At 41.4% G+C, this 24,443-nt stretch overlaps 1 protein-coding gene across 1 annotated transcript in view; it reads left to right on the forward strand.

Annotated features, from left to right (window-relative positions):
- tdrd3 (tudor domain containing 3) overlaps nt 1-14,008 on the forward strand; it is an 87,646-nt gene extending 73,638 nt beyond the window's left edge. The window contains exons 12-13 of the mRNA XM_048598428.1: nt 6,142-6,144; nt 13,961-14,008. Of these exons, the coding sequence (XP_048454385.1) occupies nt 6,142-6,144; nt 13,961-14,008 (51 nt within the window). The remainder of the gene's footprint in view (nt 1-6,141; nt 6,145-13,960) is intronic.
- Nucleotides 14,009-24,443: the final 10,435 nt, after the last annotated feature.

Here is a 24,443-nt window from a genome sequence, read left to right on the forward strand (position 1 = left end):
CCATTTCTGAAGAAGGGTCTAGGCCCAAAACGTCAGCCTTCCTATTCCTATGATGCTGCTTGGCCTGCTGTGTTCATCCAGCTCTACACCTTGTTATCTCAGATTTTCCAGCATCTGCAGTTTGTTATCTCAGTCTATCCTTACATGTCATCTTACTCCTGATGTATTTATAAAACATCTTTGGGTTTGCCTTGATTTTATTCACTGATTTTTTTATGCACTTTCATTGCTTTTCTGAACTCCTTCTATTTTCATCACCATACTTCCTATAATCTCAAGGCTTTCTAATATATTGGGCTCTCAACATGTTACAGACATTTCTTTCTTTGCCTGAGCCTTTCCTGTGTATCCATTGACATTCAAGGGGCTGTAGATTTGGGAATCCTACCCTATTTTGTTTGGGGGAGAATATTGCTTCTGAACCACAAAAACACCTAGAATGCTTCTCACTGCCCTGACACACAGTCATCAAAGGATTTTTGCTGAATCACAGCTCGGCTTAATTAAATTGTTCTTTCTCCAACTTCTGTCAGTTTCCATAACTCCCCCAAATCCAGTTGGATTGTGATGACTTAGACTCATTTACACTGAAAATAACGCCCAAATCATCTGTCTTCTGTGCAGATCTATCACTGTGCAACAGTACTGCAAAGGCAGATTATCCTCACCTCTGCCATTCCATTCCAGACAGCTTCAGGGATGGCAGAAGAGAAAAGTGGGCATTGGGCATCCTGGCCCAATGTAAAGGAAATGGCCTTTATTTACATAGGTATGCAGGCATTTTGGAATTGTGCTGTAACTCTCAGCAATCAAACACTTTCTAGCTTTATTGAAATATCTAAATGATGCCTAAGGGGAAACATTTTTTGGTTGATGAAAGGTGACAGTTTTCAAGGGCACTCTTACAAACTGACACCTATAGCCATAATTGTTATTCAAATAAGCTTAACAGCTGTGCCAAATTTAAGCCTTCACTGTAGAAATTAGCAGAGAAGTATTGAAATTGAGGTCATGCTTGGATTCTTTTATCTTTTCATTATTGAAACTATTCAAAATACAGCAAAGGTCTAACTTTGGTGTTAGACCTGGAAGTTGGCATTCTAACTGAAGCATCTTAGATTCTGAGGGGAGTGGGTGGGGTAGATGTCAAATGGATGTTTCATCTGGCAAGGAAACTAGAAATGAGGACACAGCTTAAAACAAAGAATCTCCCATTTCGGACAGAGATTATGGTGACCTTTCCCACAGCTCCTGATCTAGCAACTTCCCCAAAAACAACAATAAGATGCTATTGCTGGAAAAGCTCAGCAGATCTGGCAGCATCTGTGGAGAGAAATCAGAGTTAATGTTTTGGGTCCGGTGATGCTTCCTTAAAACTGATGATAGCTACGAAAGAAATGGATTTTATGCAGAAGATAGGGTGGAGGGAGGGAGTAAGAAGTAAACAATAGATGGAGATAGAGCCCAAAGAGAGAGAACAGTTGGGCAAACAAAGGAGTGCGTAACGGTCAGTCCAGGAGAATGAATAGCTGTTAATGGGGACTATTAGTGGGTAACAATGCGTTGGGTGTAATAGCAGACCATGTGATAACAAGGCCTGAGATAACAAGGTGTAGAAGGGTCTAGGTCTTCTGATGAAGGGTCTAGGCCCGAAACGTCAGCCTTCCTGCTCCTATGATGCTGCTTGGCCTGCTGTGTTCATCCAGCTCTACACCTTGTTATCTCAGATTCTCCAGCATCTGCAGTTCCTACTATCTCTGATAACAAGACCTGGTGTGTGGGTGTTGGGGAAAGGACATGGGAGAAGGTGCCACACGCCTTAAAATTGTTGAACTCAATATTAAGTCCAGGAGGCTGAAGAATTCCTAAGCAGAAAATGCTGTACTCTTCTTCCAGCTTGTGCTGAGTTTCACTGGAACACTGCAGCAAGCCTGAGACAGAGATGTTGGCCAGTGAATAGTGTGATGCATTAAAGTGGCAGGCAACTGGAAACGCAGGGTCTTTTTTGCAGACAGAAGGTGTTCTGTGAAGCAATCACCCAGTGTATGCTTCATTTCCCTGCTGTAGAGGAGACCACATTGTGAGCAGTATCCCAATGCTGACTCCCTCTGTCACCTCCCAATTCATCCCAACTCACTGACGTATCTACTGACCACCTGATCACTCCTTGACTACCCTTCCCAATGTGACAATCACCCATGGACACCCTCCCAAATCAACTCAAGGTGCTAATCCATTACAAGTAAGTTAGCCTGAATCCAAATTAATCCCTACAACCACCAAACCTCCAACTATACCTGAGCCACGCCCTCCCTGAAACTCTGATAATGCCTGCCCCCCAACTCACTCAATAACCAAGATAACCCTCAACCCAACCCAACTCCACTCCAACACCCTCACCCAATCTGACTACACCTATCACCACCTGACTACCTCCTGGCCTGATGAGTTCTCACCTGACTGAACCTGATCACCCCCCAACCCACCTGACTGTTCCTCATTCCCTGTAATGCCCCTGATCTGACCTAACTACCTCTACCCCCACTCCAGAGAGCATCTGGCATGCAATTCCACCCCCTTCACCTGCCACCTCCTCCCCCCCAACCCATCGACCTGCCACACTAACCCTTCATCACTTGTCAGTGTTGGATAAGAAACAAAACATTTCATTGTCTGAAGTCAAGGATCATCAAGGGAAGGTGACAATTGGATCCCAGTTATTACAGCCCTACGATATCACTGCAGAGCCTCTGTAGTGCCCTTACTTCATCAATGACCTTCCTTCCAGCTTGGGGTCAGGGACGTGCTCTTTACTGATTATTTGACAATTTTCAGTTCTATTCACAAATGAAAGGAACTGATCAGGCCAGTCACTCAATGAGAATTCATGGCCTCTCAATCCTGAAACATGTTTGATGGGATTTCCAGGTCAGATAAAGTCTGAGGGTTCAGCTAGACCTCCCAAGAATGAACTATTTAAACATACTTCCTACTTATAACCATCTTGCCCCCGTGACTGCATGCATCTTTCAAAATAATACTGTGATTCAGGAGTTACAAACCCTTTCCACCCATGTCTTCATCTGCAAATGTTTCTGTATTCACACCCTTATATACATGGAGCTATAAAGACCCTCAACTGTAAAATATTTGCATGTTTCAGTCATGGGTTTAACAATTGTGAAGGAACTAACCTTGACTGCTAATTATAGAGACTACGTGAATGCAATTGTACACTGTGAGTGATCAGCCACCAAGGAACTGGGTCTTGTAGTGCAGTGGTTAGTGTCCCTGCCTGTGGATCAGCAGGCATGGGTTCAAATCCTACTAACTTTGAAGGTATGTAATAATATCCCTACAATGGGTTGACTAGAAATATCATTAGCAAGTAGTCCTGCATCTTTACAATGGAAGGCTCATCATTTATGAAGATGTTTGTGTTAGGACTTTGCTTTCATGAAGGCTTGTTTTTATTAGCCTCTATCAATCATTGAGTGAGTGTTTTCCTGTGTGTATCAATTACTAAAGCATCTTCCCCTTGAACTTTGCTGGAGCTCTACAGTGCTCTATGCAGTTGGAAGGTACTTGATGTGGAGAACTGTTATTTTGATTCTTTATCTGGTATTCAGCTCTTGCATCATGTCTATAACAAGGCTGCCTACATCCATACTTCCTGCGCTATTTCAATTGTTAGCACATTGAAAACAATTAGGAAAACCACTACAGTGTGGATTTGAACCAACTGAAAATTGCAAAAGACTGATCCAGCAAAGTTCATGTAGAATTTCTTCAATAATATTGATACCATTATTTTGACATTTAGTAATAGATTCCAATAAATGAAATAACATGCTTCAGAACTCAGTCAAATTTCCTGAGTACTTCAATTTAGTGTACCAACACTAGTTTAGCAAGTGGTTTATTGTAAAATGATTTTTGTGTCCAGAATTGTAGAGAAGCAAGATTTAAAATTTAGCCAAATTATCCATTTATAATGACATGTTATCAATTGAAGCTTTTATTGAGTGCTCGTTTTTCCATGATTATGCATCTGTCTACTTCTACCTAGCCAATTTGCTTCTCACTGACCGGACTGTTCCTTTCAATGATCAGAAAGATTTCCTCTCATCCTTCCACTTGCTATGCACTTAAGGGAAGTGTGCAAATTCTTTCCCTGCCTAATGATAATAGATGAATGCTCAAACCGCATCAACTTTTGCAAATCTCACCGTCTTTTGGAACTGGTCTGAATGCTCAGCAGCATTTGACTTGATATTCAATATAGATTAAAAATATATTGCATAATTTAGAAATCATAGATTAATCAAACATCTCTGGCAGTCAGTAGACGAAGTAACTGAGCACTTAGAGATGTTTGATCTGATTAAAGAGAAATAATGTGGATTCAAAGAGGATAGTTCAGGTCTGACAAACCTTATTGAATTTTTTTTGAATAAGTAACTGAAGAAGTAGACAGTGGAATGTTTATTGATGTAGTCTGTATGCGCTTCCAAAAGGCTGTCAATGAGGTTCTGCATGAGAAAAGGTTAATGAAACATAATTAAAAATAAAGCTCATGGGACGGAAGTTAAATAGTTAACCTGGAGAAGCGACTGTTCAGGCAGTAGAGTTCAAAGAATAAAAATAATGGATGTGCACACATTTTCTGGTGGAGGCAAGCTGCCCTTTGGATTTGCTAAAAAAAAGGCATAAAATGGATAAAAGGTACATACGCTCATTATTGTCAAGCTTATTGGAACTGTCAACTGACCTATCAAAACCAACTGTCAAAACTGTCAAAAGGATCTGTCAAAAAGTACCTCTCAAGATCACCTGTCAGAGAGAGATGTGTTTAATACGTTTAAACATTCCTGCTCTTTAATTCTTTCACTCTATGTATTGACATAAGATTGAGGGCTTCTATTGTTGTATTCCTGCAAGATGAATAATTTCACAATTATGTATTTATTACAGCAGGGTGCCTGCCAATTCTCATTTTTGATTAACCACTAGAAGTGGTGGACCTTTTGATGTGGGGCTATGAATTCCAATGTGTGCTGTGATAAGGGATTGTTACTTGAATCAAATGATGTTGTAAGAGATTATTTAGTTGAAGGAATATAAATGAAGCCAAAAGTGGTCTATGGATGAGCTTTTTTTTTGATATAGTTTATTGTATCTAACTTCATTCTATCCTATCCCTGCATACAGCCTGAAGTCCACCCATGCTGGATCCTGTGTGCAATAAACACAATGAATGCTGGAGAAATTCAGGTGGTCTGGCAGCATCTGTGGTGAGAGAAACATAGTTAATGTTTCAAGCCTGGTATGACTCTTCTTCTGAATGGCCAGATCTGCTGAGTTTCTCCACCATGCTCTGTGTTTATTCCAGCAGTATTTTGTTTCTATTTGCATGGATACAGCATGAGTTGGCATGGTTGCAAGGACAAAGAGTTGTAGGAGGAGGGCTTGGATTAGCATGAAGAGGCACTAAGGTGGCACCAGCATGTAAAAGGCCATGGGAGTGGTTGGAGGGGCCATAGAGTTAAGTGGGCACATGATGGAGCAGGGATGGAGCATGGCGTATGTTTGTAGAGGGGTGAGGTTTGCAAAAATATTTCGTATTTTATTCTTTATTTTGAACTTCAGACACAGAAACAGATACCCAACTTAGGCATTCAACCAGCATGGTAACTCCTTCAATTCTTCCACCCACACACCCGACTTCTCACCCAGAACATCTATTTGGGCCAAAATTCTGATAGCCAGGCAATTTCTTTTTTGAAGGTCATGTTTGCACAGACAGGAATTCTCCTCTGTCTCTGTACACAGCCTGGGAATGGATGTCTGGGACATTGAGTTCAAATCCCACCATGATTATATGAACTTAATTCTGTCAATCAATAAATCTAACATTTTAAAAAAAAAACTGGATTAGATAACAGTGAACATGGAGCTGTTGAACTGATGTGCAAAAGGAGCAGATTCATTAATATTCTATTGGAAGAGAAATTGGCATCCTGCCCTGTTCTGGCCCCTATTGACTCCAATCCTACAACAATGTTGTTGACTTATAACCACCATCTGATGTGTATGGCCATGTAAAACAATCTAACCATGACCAAAACTAAGGATGGGCAGGAAGTGCTAGCTTTATTAGCAACATCAACATCTAAAGAATGTATTTTTAAGAAACACAAACTGAATTTTTCAAAAAGTTTAGTTCTTGATCCAAAGGCAATTAAAGATTCTGTAGACATGACAAGAAAGCCCATTTCATTTAATTACACTGTGAAATTACAGAAGGAAGGGGTTTCCAAATAACAAGGTAAAATTTGTGAAAACAATTTAGTATTTATCCTCACTATTGCCTGTGGCATTATAATAGCTAAAAGCTGCTCGGTGTGGAGTTTCTAAAGGAAAGGCTGGTTTTAATTAAGCAAATCATCACTGGTTATGATATTCAAGACTGACAGGCTATTTAATGAGGAATAAAATTCATTTGCCTCTAATTTTCAATATTGCTAGATGCTATTACACGAAATTCCTATGTGTGATAATGTTCAAATAAACAGGAACTTTATTAAAATAACAGACAAGAGTTTGTTTTGAGGAAGTTACTGTGTATTGGAGATAGTCCAGAGCTTGGTTGATTGAAGCACTGCACAAGTCTAAACAAAATGAAACCTATGAGGTGCAGAATGTTGGCGATGGATTGATAATATGAACAAGCTAAATTTTTCCAACTTGCTTCATCAAGTCTGCACTGCTTCCTTTATGTAAGATTGTACCTTCAATGTCATATTTGACACTGTACTCGATGGAGTTTAGAAAGATGATGGGGGATCTGATTGAAACTTACAGGATACTGAAAGGCGTGGATTGGGTTGACGTGGACAAGATGTTTTCACTAGTTGGAGAGAATAGGATTTGAGGACACAGCCTCAGAGTGAAGGCATAGCTATTTACAGCTGAGATGAGGAGGAATTTCTTCAGCCAGAGGGTGGTGAATCTGGGGAACTCATTGCCACAGAGGGCTGTGGAGGCTAATGTCATTGAGTGTTTTTAAGACAGAGATAGATTAGTTCTTAAATAAAAAGCAAAACAACTGCAGATGCTGGAAACAAAAACAGAAATTACTGCAAAAACTCAGCAGGTCTGCTAGCATCTGTGGAGACAAATCAGAGTTAACTTTTCAGGTTCAGTGTCCCTTCCTCAGGATTAGATTAGTTCTTGGTTTGTAAGGGGATCAAGAGTTACAGGGAGAAGGCAAGAGAATGGGGTTGAGAAACATATCAGCCACAATTAAATGGCAGAGTAGACTCAATGGGCTGAATTCTGCTTCTATACCTTACGGTTTTATGATAGCATTGGCAGATTAATATCTATGGGTTGGGAAGGCTTTCTGAAGGAGGTTTCTGAAGAAAGGTCCTGACCCGAAATGTCAGCGTTCCTCTGATGCTGCTTTCCTCCAGCTCCATGCTGTGTTATCTTCAATTGTGCAGTGTTGTGGTGAACACTTGTGACATCAAAATGTCCAAATAAATGTCGAGCTGGGAAGCCACCATGAACATTTACGGTTACACAGCATTTCCTTGTGAAAGACCGTGTTATTTTATCCATTATCTGCAAAACAGTGCGATCCTGCACATGCAGCAGTCAATGTGAACAAATTCAAACCTTCCTAAGGATGTAAATGTCAGTACAATGGTGGTAATTAGTCTGAAAGAATAATGAACAGAATAGTGAACATGAAAAATACGTTGGATAAGAAAGAATTCCATTATAATCAGTGTGCTTTCTGGAGTACTGCGTCCATTTCTGGTTGCCCTGTTATAGGAAGGATATTATTAAGCTGGAGAGGATTCAAAAGAAATTTACACAGTGCTGCTGGGTATGGAAAGTTTGGGTTATAAAGAAAGGCTGGATAGGCTGGGACATTTTTCACTGGAACGTAGGAGATTCAGAGATGATCTTATAGAGGTTAATATCATCATGAGGGGTATAGATAGGGCTGATAAGAGGTGTCTTTTCCCTAGGGTGGGGGATTTCAAGACTAGGGGGCACATCTATAACGTGAGAGGAGAGAGATTTTAAAAAGACAGGAGGAGCAAATTTTTTACACAGAGGGTGGTTCGCGTGTGGAATGAATTTCCGGAGGAAGTGATGGATACAGGTCTAATTCCAACATTTAAAAGACACTTAGGTACATGAATAGGAAAGGTTTGGAGAGTTATGGGCCAAGAGCAGGCACGTGGGAGGAGTTTAGTTTGGGGTTATGTTTGGCTGTTTGGACTGAAGGGTCTGTTTCCATGCTGTATGACTGTGACTCTATGAGTCTATGACAAAGAACGAAAGAGTGACTTGAATTGTAATAGTTAACTGCCATTGTGGTATAGGCTTTGCTTCCTGTAGAGTATTTGTACTTGATATGGTGATGCTTAAGTTAGCTCCCACAATATAAGAGCCAGACATGAGTAACAGAAGGCTCTGTTTCCATGCTGTACAGCTCTTTGATTCTCTGACTATATGACATAACACATCATATTGCACTTATTACAACCTCAAAACATCTCAAAGACCTTTATATTTAATTAAGTAATTTTGAAGTGTTATAATGTTAAAAAACAAGACATCCAATTTGTGTCCAGTAAGCCAGTGGGTTGTAATAAGTGCAATATGGTAATGGCCAACTAACTTGGATTGGTGATGTTAGTTGAGAGATAAATATTGGTAGGATACTGGAGCAGAATCCTCTGCTCTCCTTTGCAACAGTCCCTCGATGTTTTTAAAAGGAAGCATGGACCTTTCACAACCTAAAGACATCCCAAAATATAATGAAACATTTTCAAATTATATTCAATCTAATAAATGGGCAAGCTAACAGCCAATTCATTCATAACAAACCACAAACAGAAATATTATAATGGCAAGATTCTCTGCCATTCTTAATTGCTTGATGGATAAATATTGACCAGGACACAGAAGGTAATTTTCTGACGTTTGTTCTGTTATGGCTCCATGGGATTCTTTACATCTACCTGTGAAGACAGCAAGGAAATGTGTTTGGTATCTTAGCCAAAAGGCTGTTCCCCTGACAGTGCAGGAGGTTCTCAGTGCTGCACTGAGCTGTCAGCCTTGAGTCTGTCTTCAAATCCCTGGAGCGGAGACCGAAGCGATGACCATGCGACATTGGTAACAATAAGCTGTTGCCTCACCAGTCACACTCAACAATGTGGAGAGGAAATTGAGTGAGTTTTAGTGAAAAAGCATCACTGTTGAGCTTTGGCTCCTTACAGTTCTTTTTGCAAAATACAAACAATGAGGAAATATTGAATGCATTAAAAGTAAAACATTCTACATTTGTTTCATACTTTGTTATGTGCGATAATATTTGCTTCTTTAAGATTGGAACATAATCAGAACAGAAAGAAATTGGAGGCGTTTGTTAGCCATTATAACCATAGATGTTTTTAGGTTTCATCTATTCAGTTAGGCTTGTCTCTACCTTATGAACATAAGAGCACAGGATGTAGGAGCAAACCTAGCCCAGATAGCCCACTGGGACTCCTCTGCCATTCGACATGATCATGGTTGATCACTGCCTACAATTCCCCTTTTGTACCTACTCCCTAAGACCTTGATTCTCTGGGAGACTACAATTTTCCAGCTTCAAATCTATTCAACTATAGAACAACCACAACATTGTGGGTAGAAAATTTCAAAGATTCACAACTGATTGAGTGAAGAAAATGCTGCATTATCATCCCTTATATTAGGGCTTGACCCAGCTTTCCAGATTGCCCAAACAGTACAAACAATTTCTCACTATCTATTGTGTCAAGTTTCTTCAGCTGTTTTGTTTATATTTGAACCATGGCTCCAGTGAGATTAGGAACTGGGTGGCCCTAGTGGAATATAAACTGAGCATCAATGAGCTGGTGATTGCTGAGCAAGTGCCGTCTGCTAAATTGGCTGATGACCCCTTCCATCTCCTTGCTGATGATCGAGAAGAGGCCAAAAGGATGGCAATTGGGTGGGTTGGACTTGTTCTGCTTTTTGTGGATAGGACATATCTGGGTAATTTTCCATATTGCTGGGTAGATGTACCTGCAGCTTTCTTAGAACAGCTTAACTGGGGATGCAACTAGTTCTGGAATAGCAGTATTACATTTGTTTTCTTTAAGGTTAGTATTCTTGCTTTTGATTGGCACAAAAGCATTCTACAAACTCATGTTTCAGACTGTATTTTCCAGTTTGATCTGGCCAAGTTATATGATGATTAAAGTCACCCATAACCATTACCTTGCCTCCAAGTTACATGCTCCAATAATTTCTAGTTTAATGCACTGTTCAATTTCACAATTGCAGTGATGAGACCCGTAAAGTATTTCCACCAGCATTTTCTGACTCCTGTGATAGCTCATCTCCATCCAGGCTGATTTTATTTCCTGATCTTCTCAGCCAATATCCTTTCTCACTAATGTCCTTTTCTCAGCCGTCCTTGATTATCAGGGCCTCCTCTCAAATGCTAAAAGATGATGCAACAATGCAACACTGGTTCGAAAGAAAGTGTCAGGAAGGTACACAAATGCAGACACATTAGTGAGGCTCAGAGTCATTGAGAGGAAGGTAAATTTCAGAAGGTCACCATGTTTTCTGTATTGTTAGCCTTATACGCCCTGTGGGCTGTCGAAAGATCAGAAGTTTCCATAATGAATAGAATTATAAATCCTTATAGAGGCAGGAACACACACAAAAGCTAAAATCAGCACAGCAGCTAGTGTTAAAATGCACTGCATTGCTCATGAACAAAATGAAAACCACTCAACAAGTAGTTGCTCGTTGTTCAGCCTATGAGAGACCGGGTGACTGTTACAAAGTGTATAACAGGTCACTAACTCCATACCTTGTCAGTATCATATTGTAGTACCAATGCACAAACTCATCATAGCTTCATGAAATCTTTTACTGTAGACACCAGCAGTCCAGTATTGGCAGGAAGGACCAGAGGCACAGAACTTTTTAGAGTCACAATTCAAGAGATTCCAATCCCACTCATGGCGGTGGAACAGACCAAATGTGACATGATAAAATCAGTCAATCATCTCCAAGGATATTGCAGTGATTGCAATGAGGTCAGTCAGGTAGACCTCATAGAATATGAGTTCCTTATTTGGGGCTATTAATCTGGTCCAATCAGGGGGTCCTGGCTGACAGATATAAACAGGAAAGTCAGACATCCTGCTCACTCTGAGGGAGCTGGATCAGTGTCAAGGACTTTCCACATGTAAATAAAGGGTGACTTGGTGATGGGATACTAGCTTCTGTGGAGTTATTTCAGATATCACTTTGAAATGAAATGAGGGTAGATTATATCTGACACACAGGATGTGAGCCAGGATGCATCGCTAATTGCCCAAGAGAAGGTAGTGGTAAGCTGTCTTCTTGAACTGCTGCAGGACATACACCCAGCTGTTAGAGATGGTGTTCCAGGATTTCAGTCAGTGGCTCTGAAAGAACAGCAATACATTTCCAAGTCGGAACGCTGAGTGGCTTGGAGGGAACTGGGGTGTTGTTCCCATGTGTCTACTGTTCTTGTCTTTCCAGATGGTAGTATTCATGGATTTGGAAGGTGCTACCTACGGAGCATCTGTGAAATTCTGCAGTGCATCCTGTAGATGGCATGCACTGCTGCTGCTGAGCGTCAGTGGTGGAGGGAGTGGATATTTGTGGATGTGGAGCCAATCAAGTGGGTTGCTTTGCCCTGGATAGTGTTGACCTTCATGAGTGTTGTTGGAGCTGCTCCCATCCAGGCAAGTGGGGAGTATTCCATCACACTCCTGACTTGTGCCTTGTAGATGGTGGGCAGGCTTTGGGGAGTCAGCAGATAAGTTACTTGCCTCAGTATTCCTAATCTCTGACTTGCTCTTGTAAACAAGATATTTATGTGGCAGAGGAAGGGTCACCAGTTGTGAACCATTAACCCTGATTTCTCTCCACAGATGCTGCCAGGCCTGGTGAGCAGCTAATGCTGATCCTCTGTTCCTGAAGGGAAATACAGATAACCCAGGAAACTATAGACCGGTGAGTCTCATGTTGGTGGTTGGAAAGCTATTGGACAGGATTCTTAGGGTTAGGATTTGCACACATTTGGAAAAGCATGGCCTAATTAGGGACAGTCAGTATGGCTTTGTACAGGGCAGGTCATGTCTTACTAATGATTGAATTTTTTGAGGAGGTGATGAAGGAGATCGATAAGGGTAGAGCAGTGGATGTTGTTTACATTGAATTTAGTAAAGCTTTCGACAAGGCCCCTCATGATAGGCTCATTCAGAAGATTAAGATGAATGGGATCAATGGTGACTTGGCAATGAGGATTCAGAATTGGCTTGCCCATAGAAGGCAGAGGGTAGTGGTGGAAGGGTTTCTCAGTCTGGAGGTCCATGACTAGTGGTGTTCCATATGGATCCATAGAGGTCTAGGCCTGAAACGTCAGCCTTTCTGCTCCTATGATGCTGCTTGGCCTGCTGTGTTCATCCAGCTCTGCACCTTGTTGTCTTGCATGAAAATGTAGATGGGTGGGTTAGTGAGTTTGCAGATGATACAAAGATCGGTGGAGTTGGGATAGTGTAGAAGGTTGTCAAAGGATACAGCAGGATATAGATCATCTGCACATAGGGGTGGGGAAATGGCTGATGGAGTTTAATCTGTGTAAGTGTCAGGTGCTGTACTTTGAGAGATCAAATGTTAAGGAAAAGTATACAGTTAATGGCAGGACCCTGAGTAGCATTGACGTACAGAGGGATCTTGGGGTTTAAGTCCATGACTCCCTGAAAGTGGCCACACAAGTAGACAGGGTGGTAAAGAAGGTGTATGGCATCCTTACCTTTATTGATTGGAGAATTGAGTACAAGGGTCAGGGTGTCATGTTGCAGCTTTATAAGACTTTGGTTAGGCTACACTTAGAATATTGCGTTCAATTCTGGTCACCACATTACAGGAAGGATGTGGAGACTTTGGAGAGGATGCAGAAGAGGTTTACCAGGATACCTCCTGGATTAGAGGGTATGAGCTATGAGGAGAGGTTAGAAAAACTCGAATTGTTTTCTCTGGAGCAGCGAAGGCTGAGGGGAGACTTGATAAAAGTCTATAAAATTATGCGATGCATAGATATGGTTGACAGTCAAAATCTTTATCCCAGATTTGGAATGTCTAACACTAGGGGGCATACATTTAAGGTGAGAGGGGGATAGTCCAAAGGAGATGTGAGGGGCAAGTTTTTTACACAGACAGTGGTAGGAGTCTGGAACACACTGCCAGGGCTGGTGGTGGAAGCAGATACAAAAGGGGTTTTTAAAGGACTTCTGGTTAAGCACATGATTATGCAAGGAATGGAGGGATATGGACCAAGGGCAGGCAGAAGGGATTAGTTTAATTTGGCATCATTTTTGGCACAATCTCATGGGCTGAAGGGCCCATTCCTGTGCTGTTCTAAGTTCAATGTTCCATGTAATCATCGACAAACATCCCCGTTTCTGACCTTATGACAGAGGGAAGGTCAATGAAGACACAGCTGAAGATGGTTGGTCCTAAGACACTAGGCTGAGGAAGGTACAAGTCAGGACCGTGATGGATTCCTCTCCACTTGCCTGGATAAGTGTGACTGCAGCAACGCTCAGTATCTGAAGGAAGGCCTGCCAAGCAGGCCCATTGCTCACATAGAAGGTGAGTGAGAAAACATTACAAGATGAGACTTCACTTTTTGGGCTAAACCACTTGCAAAGACTAAGGTCCAGAAATGTTAGGAGTGTCAATCTTCAAGGTGAATGCATTTAAGATGCAATTAATGCAGAGGCTGAGGGTGGGAGAATGTTCAAGGTGCTAGGGTGGACAATGGAGAATGAAGCTTTGAGATGAGAGTTGAGCAGGGTAGAAGAAAATGAGATGTTCAAAACAGGAGGAGGTAGCAAAGCATTGGGATAGTGAAGCAAATGGGATTTGGTGATGAGTTAGTATCAGGTAAAATGGCCAAGGAACGGTCAGATTATCGGAAAAATCTAACAAGTTTACTAATGTCCCTCCATGGTCTGGCCTGTACATGATCCTGACCAGGGACAATATCGCTAACTTTGTTAACTTTTAACTATCCCTGCAAGTCCTGGTCAGCTATCACTGACCACTATCAGTGTTGTCACCACCTTCTCAGGCAATTAGGGATAAGCAATTAGGACCAGTCTAACTAGCAATATCTACATCTCACAAATTACTTTTAAAAACAGCACACACATACTTTACATAACTGTCTGAATTTCTTCACCGTTACTTTGGTGAAGCTGTTAACTCAATAATTTGATGCAATTTAGTGCCTCCCGGAGACAGCAGACAAATGAGATGCAGACAAATGTTTTAGTATTCATGCTGGATAATTCCCACAGCATCATTTCAAATCCATGGGTCTTACTTTATTCTTTGGAGAGCTTCTCTTTTGGCGCTTTAGAAATGGGCAAATAGTTTCAAAGGTTGTAATTAATTTCTTTTATGTTTTAGCTTCTTCATTTATAGAATTTCCTGCTGCAGGTCATAAATCACCAACTGAGGCTGACATCTTGATTATTTGTTTTTTACATCTGTTGACGTGATGAATGATGTTTTGTCTGTGTCTTAAGTCATGTCTTTAATAGTGATGCTTACTGTTTAAGGAAAACCGTCACAAATCCAATCTTTGTAGAAGTTGTTGGCGTGATTTGGGTTCTAAAAGAGGATGATGGTAATCTTCGGAATAGATTTGGAATAGTAGTCATTTGCACTGGACCAGTCACATCAGTCATGCCTCCTAAAGCAGGTTAGAAATTATGTATTCTGTGGTCAGTTGTAAATTTTTTTGACCTTCCAGAGACTCTTTACCACCTAGAAAACATTGGTCAGGAGTTTGATTGAGTGGTCTCTGTTAGCCTGAACTGATCTATGTCCAAAAACACTCATGAATCCTGACACAATCCAGTACAAAGCAACTCACTTAATTCACACACCATCCACTATATTCAAATATTTACCCTCTCCATGACTAGCATACTGTGACTGCACACTGTTAGGAACAACAAAAGCAATCAAACTCCTGTCTCCAAGGACATACTTCTCAATTTCCTGCTTATTCATGACAGTGCACTAGCTCTTGGTTCAGAACTGGATATGTTACTTCTCATGAACTTCTTCTCCCAATTCAGGGGAGGCGATGGCCTAGTGGTATTATCACTGGACTATTAATCCAGAGACCCAGATAATGTTCTGGGGAAAGAGATAACAAGGTGTAGAGCTGGATGAACACAGCAGGCCAAGCAGCATCAGAGGAGCAGGAAGGCTGACGTTTCGGGCCTAGACCCTTCTTCAGAAATGTTCTGGGGACCCGGGTTTGAATCCTGCCATGGCAGATGGTGGAATTTGAATCCAATAAAATATCTGGAATTAAGAATCTAATGATGACTGTGAATCCATTGTTGATTGTTGGAAAAACCCTCTGGTTCACTACTGTCCTTTAGGGAACGAAACTGCCATCCTTACCTGGTCTGGCCTACATGTCACTCCAGACCCACAAATGTGGTTGACTGTTAACTGTCCTCTGGGCAATTAGGGATGGGCAATAAATGCTGCCTAGCCAGCGACGCCCTCATCCCGTGAATGAATTAAAAAAACCCAATGAAATATCTTTGTAATTTAGATTAAGGCACATGAACAGGCAGAGAATAGAGGGGTACAGACCATGTGCAAGTAGATAGGATTAATTTAGAATGGCATCATGGTCAGCACAGACACGGTAGGTTGAAGGGCCTGTTTCTGTGCTGTATTGTATCATGTTCTAAATGTCTATCATGTCTCCAATAGAAATCTTCTCTCAGTGAACCCCCACAAACAACAAGGTAAATCTTTGTAACTTTTGATGAGGGAGGGACACAGCAACACACCAAGTCTCCTTCACCAGCACATTCCAAACACATGGTGCCCACCATCTAGAAGGACAAGGGCAGCAGAGACACCCGCAAGTACCCTCCAAAATACATACCACCTCAACTGGGAAATTAGCTTCTTCCTTTCACTGACCTTGGGTCAAAATCCTGGAACTCCTTTCTTTACAGCACCGTGAGTGCATTGATGATACATGGACCGAAGCAGTTCGAGAGAAGGCTTACTCTCTCTTTCTCAAGGACAATTCGAGATGGACCACAAATGCTAGCCTGGCTAGCAATACTCAAATCCCAAAAATGAATAAAAATAATGGTGAGGACGCTGGGGAAAATTCACAGCTCCTGTTCAAAATGGCTGCATGATATTAATTGAAGAAAGCAATGCGATATTAGTTTAACATTTCAATCCAAAGTCAATACAGTGATTCCTCAGGACTATAGTGATCTCATGCAGCTGGAGAGTATTGCAGGAGTAACCTGTTGAGTGAAGACAAGTGCAAAATACCCATTCAATTCAGCTGATATCTCCTTCTTTTCCATTTCCGTAATTTCGCAAACTTACTTTTTATAGGACTGACGTTCACCTATTTAAGTTTTTTTTTCCAAAATCTCTAAAGAAAGCCTTACCATCATTTTATAATTCTATCTAGCTTTCTTTTATAATCATTTTCCTTCTTTATTTATCTTGGAGTCCTACTGTAGGGAAATGCAGGTGACAATGTGCTCCAATCTGCTTGGTGCATTGGCAGAATGGGCAGACACCCTGTAACCACTGGGAAGGAGCATGGAGGAGCCCCAGTCCAAATATGGCACAAGCCAATCTACCAAGCTGCCAGTCCTGCCCTTCTCTCTATCAAGTTTCAGTAATGGCTACCATATCATAGTCCCATAGTCCCAGGCTCTAAAACGCATCTGTTTTATCCTTGCGTTTAAATAAAATACACTTCGGACTGCTAATCCTACCATGTTTGTTAACATGACCTTGCCTGTTCTTCCTACTAGACTTACTTGATTTAGCCACTTTCTTCACTTCAAATACTCCTCATTACACATCAGTTTGGATCCTTCCAAGTGGCACCAGCAAACCTCCCTGCCAGGATATTGGTGCCCTTCCAGTTTAGGTACAGTCCATCTTTCTTGTACAGGTCCCACCTGCCCTGGAAGCGATTCCAGTGATCTGAATCCCTCCTTCCTACACCAGCTCTTTAGCCCACGTTCAACTATATTATCTTCCTATTTCTGACCTCACTAGCACATGGCGCAGGAAGCAATCCTGAGATTACAACCCAAGAAGCCTTGCTTTTCAACTTCCTACCTAACGCCCTAAATTTCCTCATCTCTCTTTCTGTTGATGTTGTTAGTACCTCTGGCTGCTCACCCTCCCCCTTCAGAATATTCTGTGCACACTCAGATATCCTTGACCACACCCCCCCCCAAACCCGGCAACAGGGAGGCAACACACCACACTTGATGGTCTGAAGAGCATCCCAGCCAGACCCATCGCCCGATCCTATAGTCCTGCATTTCCCATGGCTAACCCACCTAGACTGCACATCCTTGAACACTACGGGCAATTTTACATGGCCAATCCACATCTTTGGACTGTGAGAGGAAACCTGAGCACCCAGCAGGGACCCACACAGACACAGGTAGAATGTAAAAATTCCGCACAGACAGTCACCCACGCTTGGAATCAAGCCCAGGTCCCTGGTGTTGTGAAGCAGCAGTGCTAACCACTGAGCCACCGTGCCAGTTCAGGGCTGAAGGTTTGAGCAGCAGTAGGAGAGGGGACTGGAAGGTTGGGGCAACACACATCATTTCTTGGCAAGTCAGGAGCTTTAGAAGCAGCAGTATAGTGAGTGCCAACAATCTATGAGTGAAACCCAGAGACCTTATTGTAGATAAATAGTGAAAAAGTTATCTCCTGTTATATAAATGGAGAATAACAGGATGGAGACTAAGGACTCTCACTGGAAAAATCAAGGGTGAAGGGAAGAAAAACAGTGTCATTAAGTTAAGGGGTGCCACAAGACATGCAGATATTGAAGTGGACCTGTGAGCATCATTGAAAAGTGAATAGAATAAATTTTGTAAAAGAGGAAGATAAAGGACCTGGAACAGGGATTGATTCATTTCTACCAGACAGAGTCCAGGCTGTAATAAAGTGGATAACACTTTGTTACTTCAAATGTCAGAATACATGAATGATGCAAAGTCTATTGTGTACAGGTAGCGATGACAATCACACAACTGGCATTTCTTTTTTTTGAATAAAAAGGCAAAAATATGCCACATTTAATGTTATGGATTAGTAAGGATATTCACCCATTATATTATTCCCACCTTTAACAATGATTTAATTCCTTCCTTTGATGTTTTGAGATATAAGAAAATGTCTAAATTAGGTATGTAAATGGAAGGAGCGTGTTTAGTGAACTCTGATTTATCTTAGTATTTATTAAATCTTCTGCTTTTGTCAGAGGCTTAGTTAAATGGTTCAGTTCAAAATCTTGCTGTCTCCATCTGTGTGCATTGTGTACACGATGGTGCAAGCACAGGAATTGACAGCAGTGGTATATGTCTTTGACAGGCTTAGCTAAGCCCCAATACCTTTGCGCCCATTGATGTGAATTTTATTGGCATTTGTCTTCTTTCCCAATATCCTCCTGTGTTTTGCCTGGGTGCTTGTTATGATAACCTATACACAGTAATTATTTTTATGAGGCCTGCAGTTCTTCTGATAAACTTGAATTAAGACCATAAAGTTATTATTCTTAATCATCTTAACATTGATTTACTCAGACTGAACTTATAACAGCTGAGAATAGTACTAGCTAATAATGATTTATTCCAAGAATATTTCACTGTTCAGTGATCTGTTGAGAAGTTGCTGCAAACGTGAAATTAAAAAATATAATTCACTGCAGTAAGCTATCATTTAACATTGCCATTTTCAAACCCAGATAAAAATAAAAATGAATTTCTCTTGTCTGTAATTTTAGACAGTTGGCAGTCACCAAAGTTTCTTCAATCAGGACAGTGTCTGCAATAAATCATTCACCCTCCTGTTGGATATAGATTCTTCAGTCCTCTGCCTTTTTGTCATAGATGTTTATTAATGCAAAGCCAACAGCATAAGGCAAAGAACTTGCATTTATAAAAAGCATTCACAGTTTCAGGTTGTCCCAAAGTATGTTAAGCCAATGAAGTATTTTGAACTACTGTAACAAAGGACAAGGACAAACGTCATTAATTTTAGTTATTTATTTCCAGTAGTCTGTACATCATTGAAACAATATTTCTTAATTTGCACCAGCAATTCTAATGTTTCTGAGCCACTTTGATTGTTTTATATTGAACCACTAGAACTGAACTAGGGTGTTTATTTAAAGTAAAATATAGACACATTTAAGCTTATGTTTAAGCAATGGTATGCATCAGGCAATGGGATGTCATAATCTCAGAGAAGTGGGAAAGGAGGAGGCATATCTTGAGCAACAACTGGCTCCATTTTATCCAAATTCACACAAATCTCCAGTTATCCTTGGCTTTGGGAGAGTCTAACCATCTCCTCATGACTTTCAAATGTATTGTTATTGCTGACTCCCCATCTACCAAATTAACATTGTCAAGAAGTGTAACTGGACAAGGCATATATAAGTACAATAGCTGCCATAGCAGATTTGAAGGGGAAATTTCTCAGCGAGTAACTCATTTCCTGACTTCCTAAAGGCTTTCCCCCATCAAGAGTATAGAAGTTAGGTGTGTGTTAGAATACTCTGAACTTGCCTGAGTGGGTTCAGATCCATCAACACTCCGGAAGCTTGACACCATTCAGAACATAGTTTTGATTGGCAGCTCCCTAATTTGTTATTTCCTCCATCACTGATGCACCATGGTTAAAGTGCTTGCCATATTCAAGGTTGAATTCTGAAATTTGCCAATGCTTTTTCAACAGCATCTTATGAACCCACAAACTCTACCACCAAGAAAGAAAGGCAAGGGCAGTAGATGCGCCCAGAGGGGACATCACTACCTGCAACATACCTTGCAAACTCCATTCTGAGTTGGAAATATATCACATTTCTTCATCATTGCTGAGCTAAAATGCTAGAACTCCACCTGAAATAGAACCTCCAGTGGCTCAAGAATATGCCTCGCCATCATCTTGTTAGTGATATCCATGTCCCAGGGATGAAAAGAAAAGCAGATGTACAGGAATCATTGGAGATGGCATGTCAGAATGAGAAAGTGGTTTGTACAACTGCAGTATACTAGGCTTTAATAACAGGACCATTGTGTACTAGAGTGAGGAGGTCATATTAAACCTAATTGAGAAGAAATTTGATAGAAATATTCAAAATCATGAAGAGTCTGGGTAGGATAGATTGGGGAAAGAAAATTTTCCAATAGTGGAAGGATCAAGAATGAGACAACACAGCTTTAAGGTAATTAGTAAAAGGAACGATGGGAGCAAAAGGAGAAAGTTTTCATGCAGTGAGTCATTGAGATCTGGAATCTTCTTCCTGAGACTATGGTGAAGACAAAATTGATGCAACCAAGAAGGAATTAGATTATTATCGGGAAAGGAAAATCTGCAGAGCAATGGGCCGCAGGCAAGGGAATGGCACCAGATACAATGTTCACTTAGAGAGTTGGCACAGAAATGATAGACTGAATAGCCTCTTTCTGTCCTACAATAATTCTGTGATATTCATAACTGGCTGCTAGAGCTATGAATCCTTAAACTTATGGCAACACTGCAGAAAATTAGATTACAAAAGTTAGCACTAGTACATACCTTCAAACGTCAACCAATTTCATCAGTTTTATTTGGACCTGCAATGAGCTCAAGTTAACGAAGCAGAACTCAGAAACAGATTTACAGAATCCTCACACAATACAGGCTGATTCAGGTACAGCACAGAGAGACACAACACTCTGTCCAGCCTCTTTAAAGGAAACGGGAAGCAAAATAACTGATGTGGGGTGCAGATGAGGATCATTGCTCTTTGTTGAATCTTCAAACTTTTTAACCCATGTGAAATAACCCAGACAGGAATATGGTATTAACATATTAAGTGTTTATAAAAGAACAGTAACTGAAACTCATTGTATTGAAAAGGTAAAATGAGCATCTCAGTGTCACTGTGATCAATTTGTAAAGCAGAAGTTGCCATTTAAGTCAATATTTAAACCACATTTCCCTCGATTTAATACAGGACCCATTCACATGAATGACATTAACTCTCCTGTTGGATGAGTAAATGTTCATTTTTCCATTACTCCAAAATATTGACTGATGATGGAACATAAATAGCGGAGCATGGAGCATCTCACTGCATAAAACATTAGCAATTGATTTGTAAATTTATTTGTTGGTTGGGTTACTGATTATTAAAAGATCAGTGTTATTGAGTAGCCATTAACTCTTAGAGTTTACAACAAATATGTAGAGAAGTGTCAGCACTTGTTCCATGGCATCTAGCAATGATTATTTTGCTTCCAAGCTTGGATTCAAGTGAAACAGATGACAGGTGTGATCCAAATGCTCACCCAAGAAACAAAGGAGAGAAGGATCATTCTCCATTAAAGTCAATAACAGCCTTCTGATAGGTACCTAGTACAACAAACAAACCAGTCACAGAGTGACTACAGTCATTCATTTTGTGTCTCACAGAGATTAGAAATGTAATGGCCTCATAAAGAAAAGCAAAATTAAGTCAACTAAGGGGTTATATTGTCAACCACAGGTGTCGATTGATTTGATCACATTTCTTAAAAAAAATTTCAAGGAGAGATGAATACCTAAAAAAGAGTGCACATGGTAACTCCCAGCAAACTGTACTTTGATTTGAAGGATTCTCGGTGGACACAATGTGGACATTCAGATAGTATGATAGAGATGGAGACCATTGGGCCCATTGAGTCTATACTGGCTCCCCATGGAGCAATCCAGTCAGTTCCATTTTCCCACTCTATACCTGCCTGCTAGCTAATTTCTTTTGAAATCATTGATCACCTCTGCTTCAACCACCTTTGTGGACAGCAAGTCCCGGGTCATTATCATTTTCAGTGGTAAAGTGGTATCCCTTTCCAATAAATACATTGAAGGGGGGTTTGCTGTAGAAGTTATCTATTATACTCTGTACTTTGTGGAACTGAACAATATGATAAAGCCTGATACCTGCTCCTGTCAAGGCCAACCAACTTCTAACCTAGACACTAAAATCAAGCCTTCAGCCCTCGATTAGCATTTTCTAGGAGTCTATTGCCCAGTTTTGACAGCTAACAGGAATATTCAAGTCAGTGTAGCGATGACATGATCCTGACACTATTCAGGATCAAAAGGTTAGTGTACGCTTGAAATAACAAGGTGTAGAGCTGGATGAACCCAGCAGGCCAAGCAGCATCAGAGGAGCAGGAAAGCTGATGTTTCGGGCCTAGACCCTTCTTCAGAAAGCGCAAAAATACCCAGGCCGATGCGTGCGAAAGAATGCCTATAGAGATCCTGGCTCTCTTCAAGGAGCATGCAGTGGGGCTGGCAGAGCAAGGGAACCATGTCTGTGCTAAAGGCGAGATTGGACACACCCATCCACTGAGGAAACCTCCATTCTGCGAATACATGAAACATTTTGATAAAATATGGCTGCTCCCAACATTAACAAATCTTTGAGCTAATCCAAGTTTTTTGGCTAAATTCAAATTGTGCTGTTTTTTTTTTTGGAGGATTTGTCACTGCAAGATCTAGTAAGATCTCTCACTGTATCTAATCAAACGTGATGCATTTATTGCCCTATGGCGTGTCTCACATCTAATTTCTACCCCATCTTTTCATGCACCATTCTCACAACACTTCACTACTCAGAGGATGTCTACTCATAGAATGGCATCCCTTATACCCACATCATCTTTAAAATGCTGCTGTGCATCTGGACAAGCACTGGCTTTCTGAATCTGTCCTGCTCATTGAAAGTCATACTCACAAAATGCAATGGAATGGGAAAATAGCAATATAATTCACCAACTGGAACTTGGAGCTCCAGGAGGAGAGGATGTTGCAGAGGACAGCTGATCTCTTCCAGGAGCGTGGCAAGAATTGGTTGTGCCTCCAGACCCTGATAGCCTGGTCTGCATGTCACCACCCAGATCAGTGCCAGCTTCAGGGTGCAAAGGAACAGCCAGCAGCGCTGCAGAAAGACCTCCTTGGCTCTGCAAGGTTAAGCTCCACACTTATTCCTCTCTAAAACACACTCACTATCTCTGTTACTAAACACACTTCCCACCACACTGTCATTGATCACAACATTCTTCCCCTATCCTGCCAGTCTCCATACTGCTAACCACGCTAGCTTCTGTGCCTCCTCTTCAGTCTTTTGTCACATTTCACCACCTTCCTCCCACATGTACCAGGATTTACAGGCATGTCACTGTCACTGTAATCTAATTTATTTGCCTACTTATTCTCATTATAGAAGAAGATAACCCATAAAAGGGCTGAGAAAGTCTGGGCAATTGGAGGGGTGCCCAACATCAAGCTTCTTATCCCCAATAAGGAGGGAATTTTGGAGCTCGCAGAAGACTAGGATCACACCTGCAGGGATACTGAAACATCCACGTCCTGCCAAACAAGTAAGTGCTACTTTACATGCTACTGTCACTCTTCCATTAACACCACTATCACTTTCAGTCATTGGACACCACTTCTAACCACAAGTTGCAATGCCTTCTCTCTCTTGTGTTGGAAGGTTCATAAGCTACCCTTGTCCTCAGCACCGAAATATCTGACTCTACCAGATGTACCATCCTTGACCTCTGAGGATGACAGTACAGAGAACATTGGCTGGTATTTCACCCCAACTCCCAGCATCCTTTTCCCTAAGTTTCTGAGGACTGACCAGGTGACCGAGAGTGGCTCATCCCCTCAACTGACATGACTGGGCAGCTCTGGTGCAAGATGTGTTCTGATCCAACTGGTTTCCATACATCTCCCGAACTACATCAGCCCTATGCCACACCTCATCCAACTGGCCACTATGGTGCCAGTAGACGACCATGGCCTACTCCCTGGACTGCAGAGGCGTGGGCACACTGACAGAGACCTGATTGTGGCCAATTCCCGACACTATTATGGGAAATTACCCTTGACTTACTGTGCCGAGGACCCCTTCACTAACTAATTCTTCCATGGACATCATGGAGGACAACTCCCATAGAGTTGTATACATAGCTGGCTGCTTGCTTCACGTGCCATATGTTAACTGTGTAAGCTACTGGGACAAGGAGGTGTGGCTTTGACAGCAAGACATGCTCCCCCTAGACAGAGGACTGCTTAGCTGCAAGTAGCATCAGAGAAACAGGAAAGTCGAAGTTTCAGGACAGGACCCTTCAGCAGGGTCCTGTTGAAGAGTCCCAACCTGAAACGTCAACTTTCCTATTCCTTTGATGCTGCCTGACCTGCTGTGTTCCTCCAGCTCCACA

This window comes from Rhincodon typus, chromosome 6 (genome assembly GCF_021869965.1).
Source record: "Rhincodon typus isolate 14 chromosome 6, sRhiTyp1.1, whole genome shotgun sequence".
Taxonomy (NCBI): Eukaryota; Metazoa; Chordata; class Chondrichthyes; order Orectolobiformes; family Rhincodontidae; genus Rhincodon; species Rhincodon typus.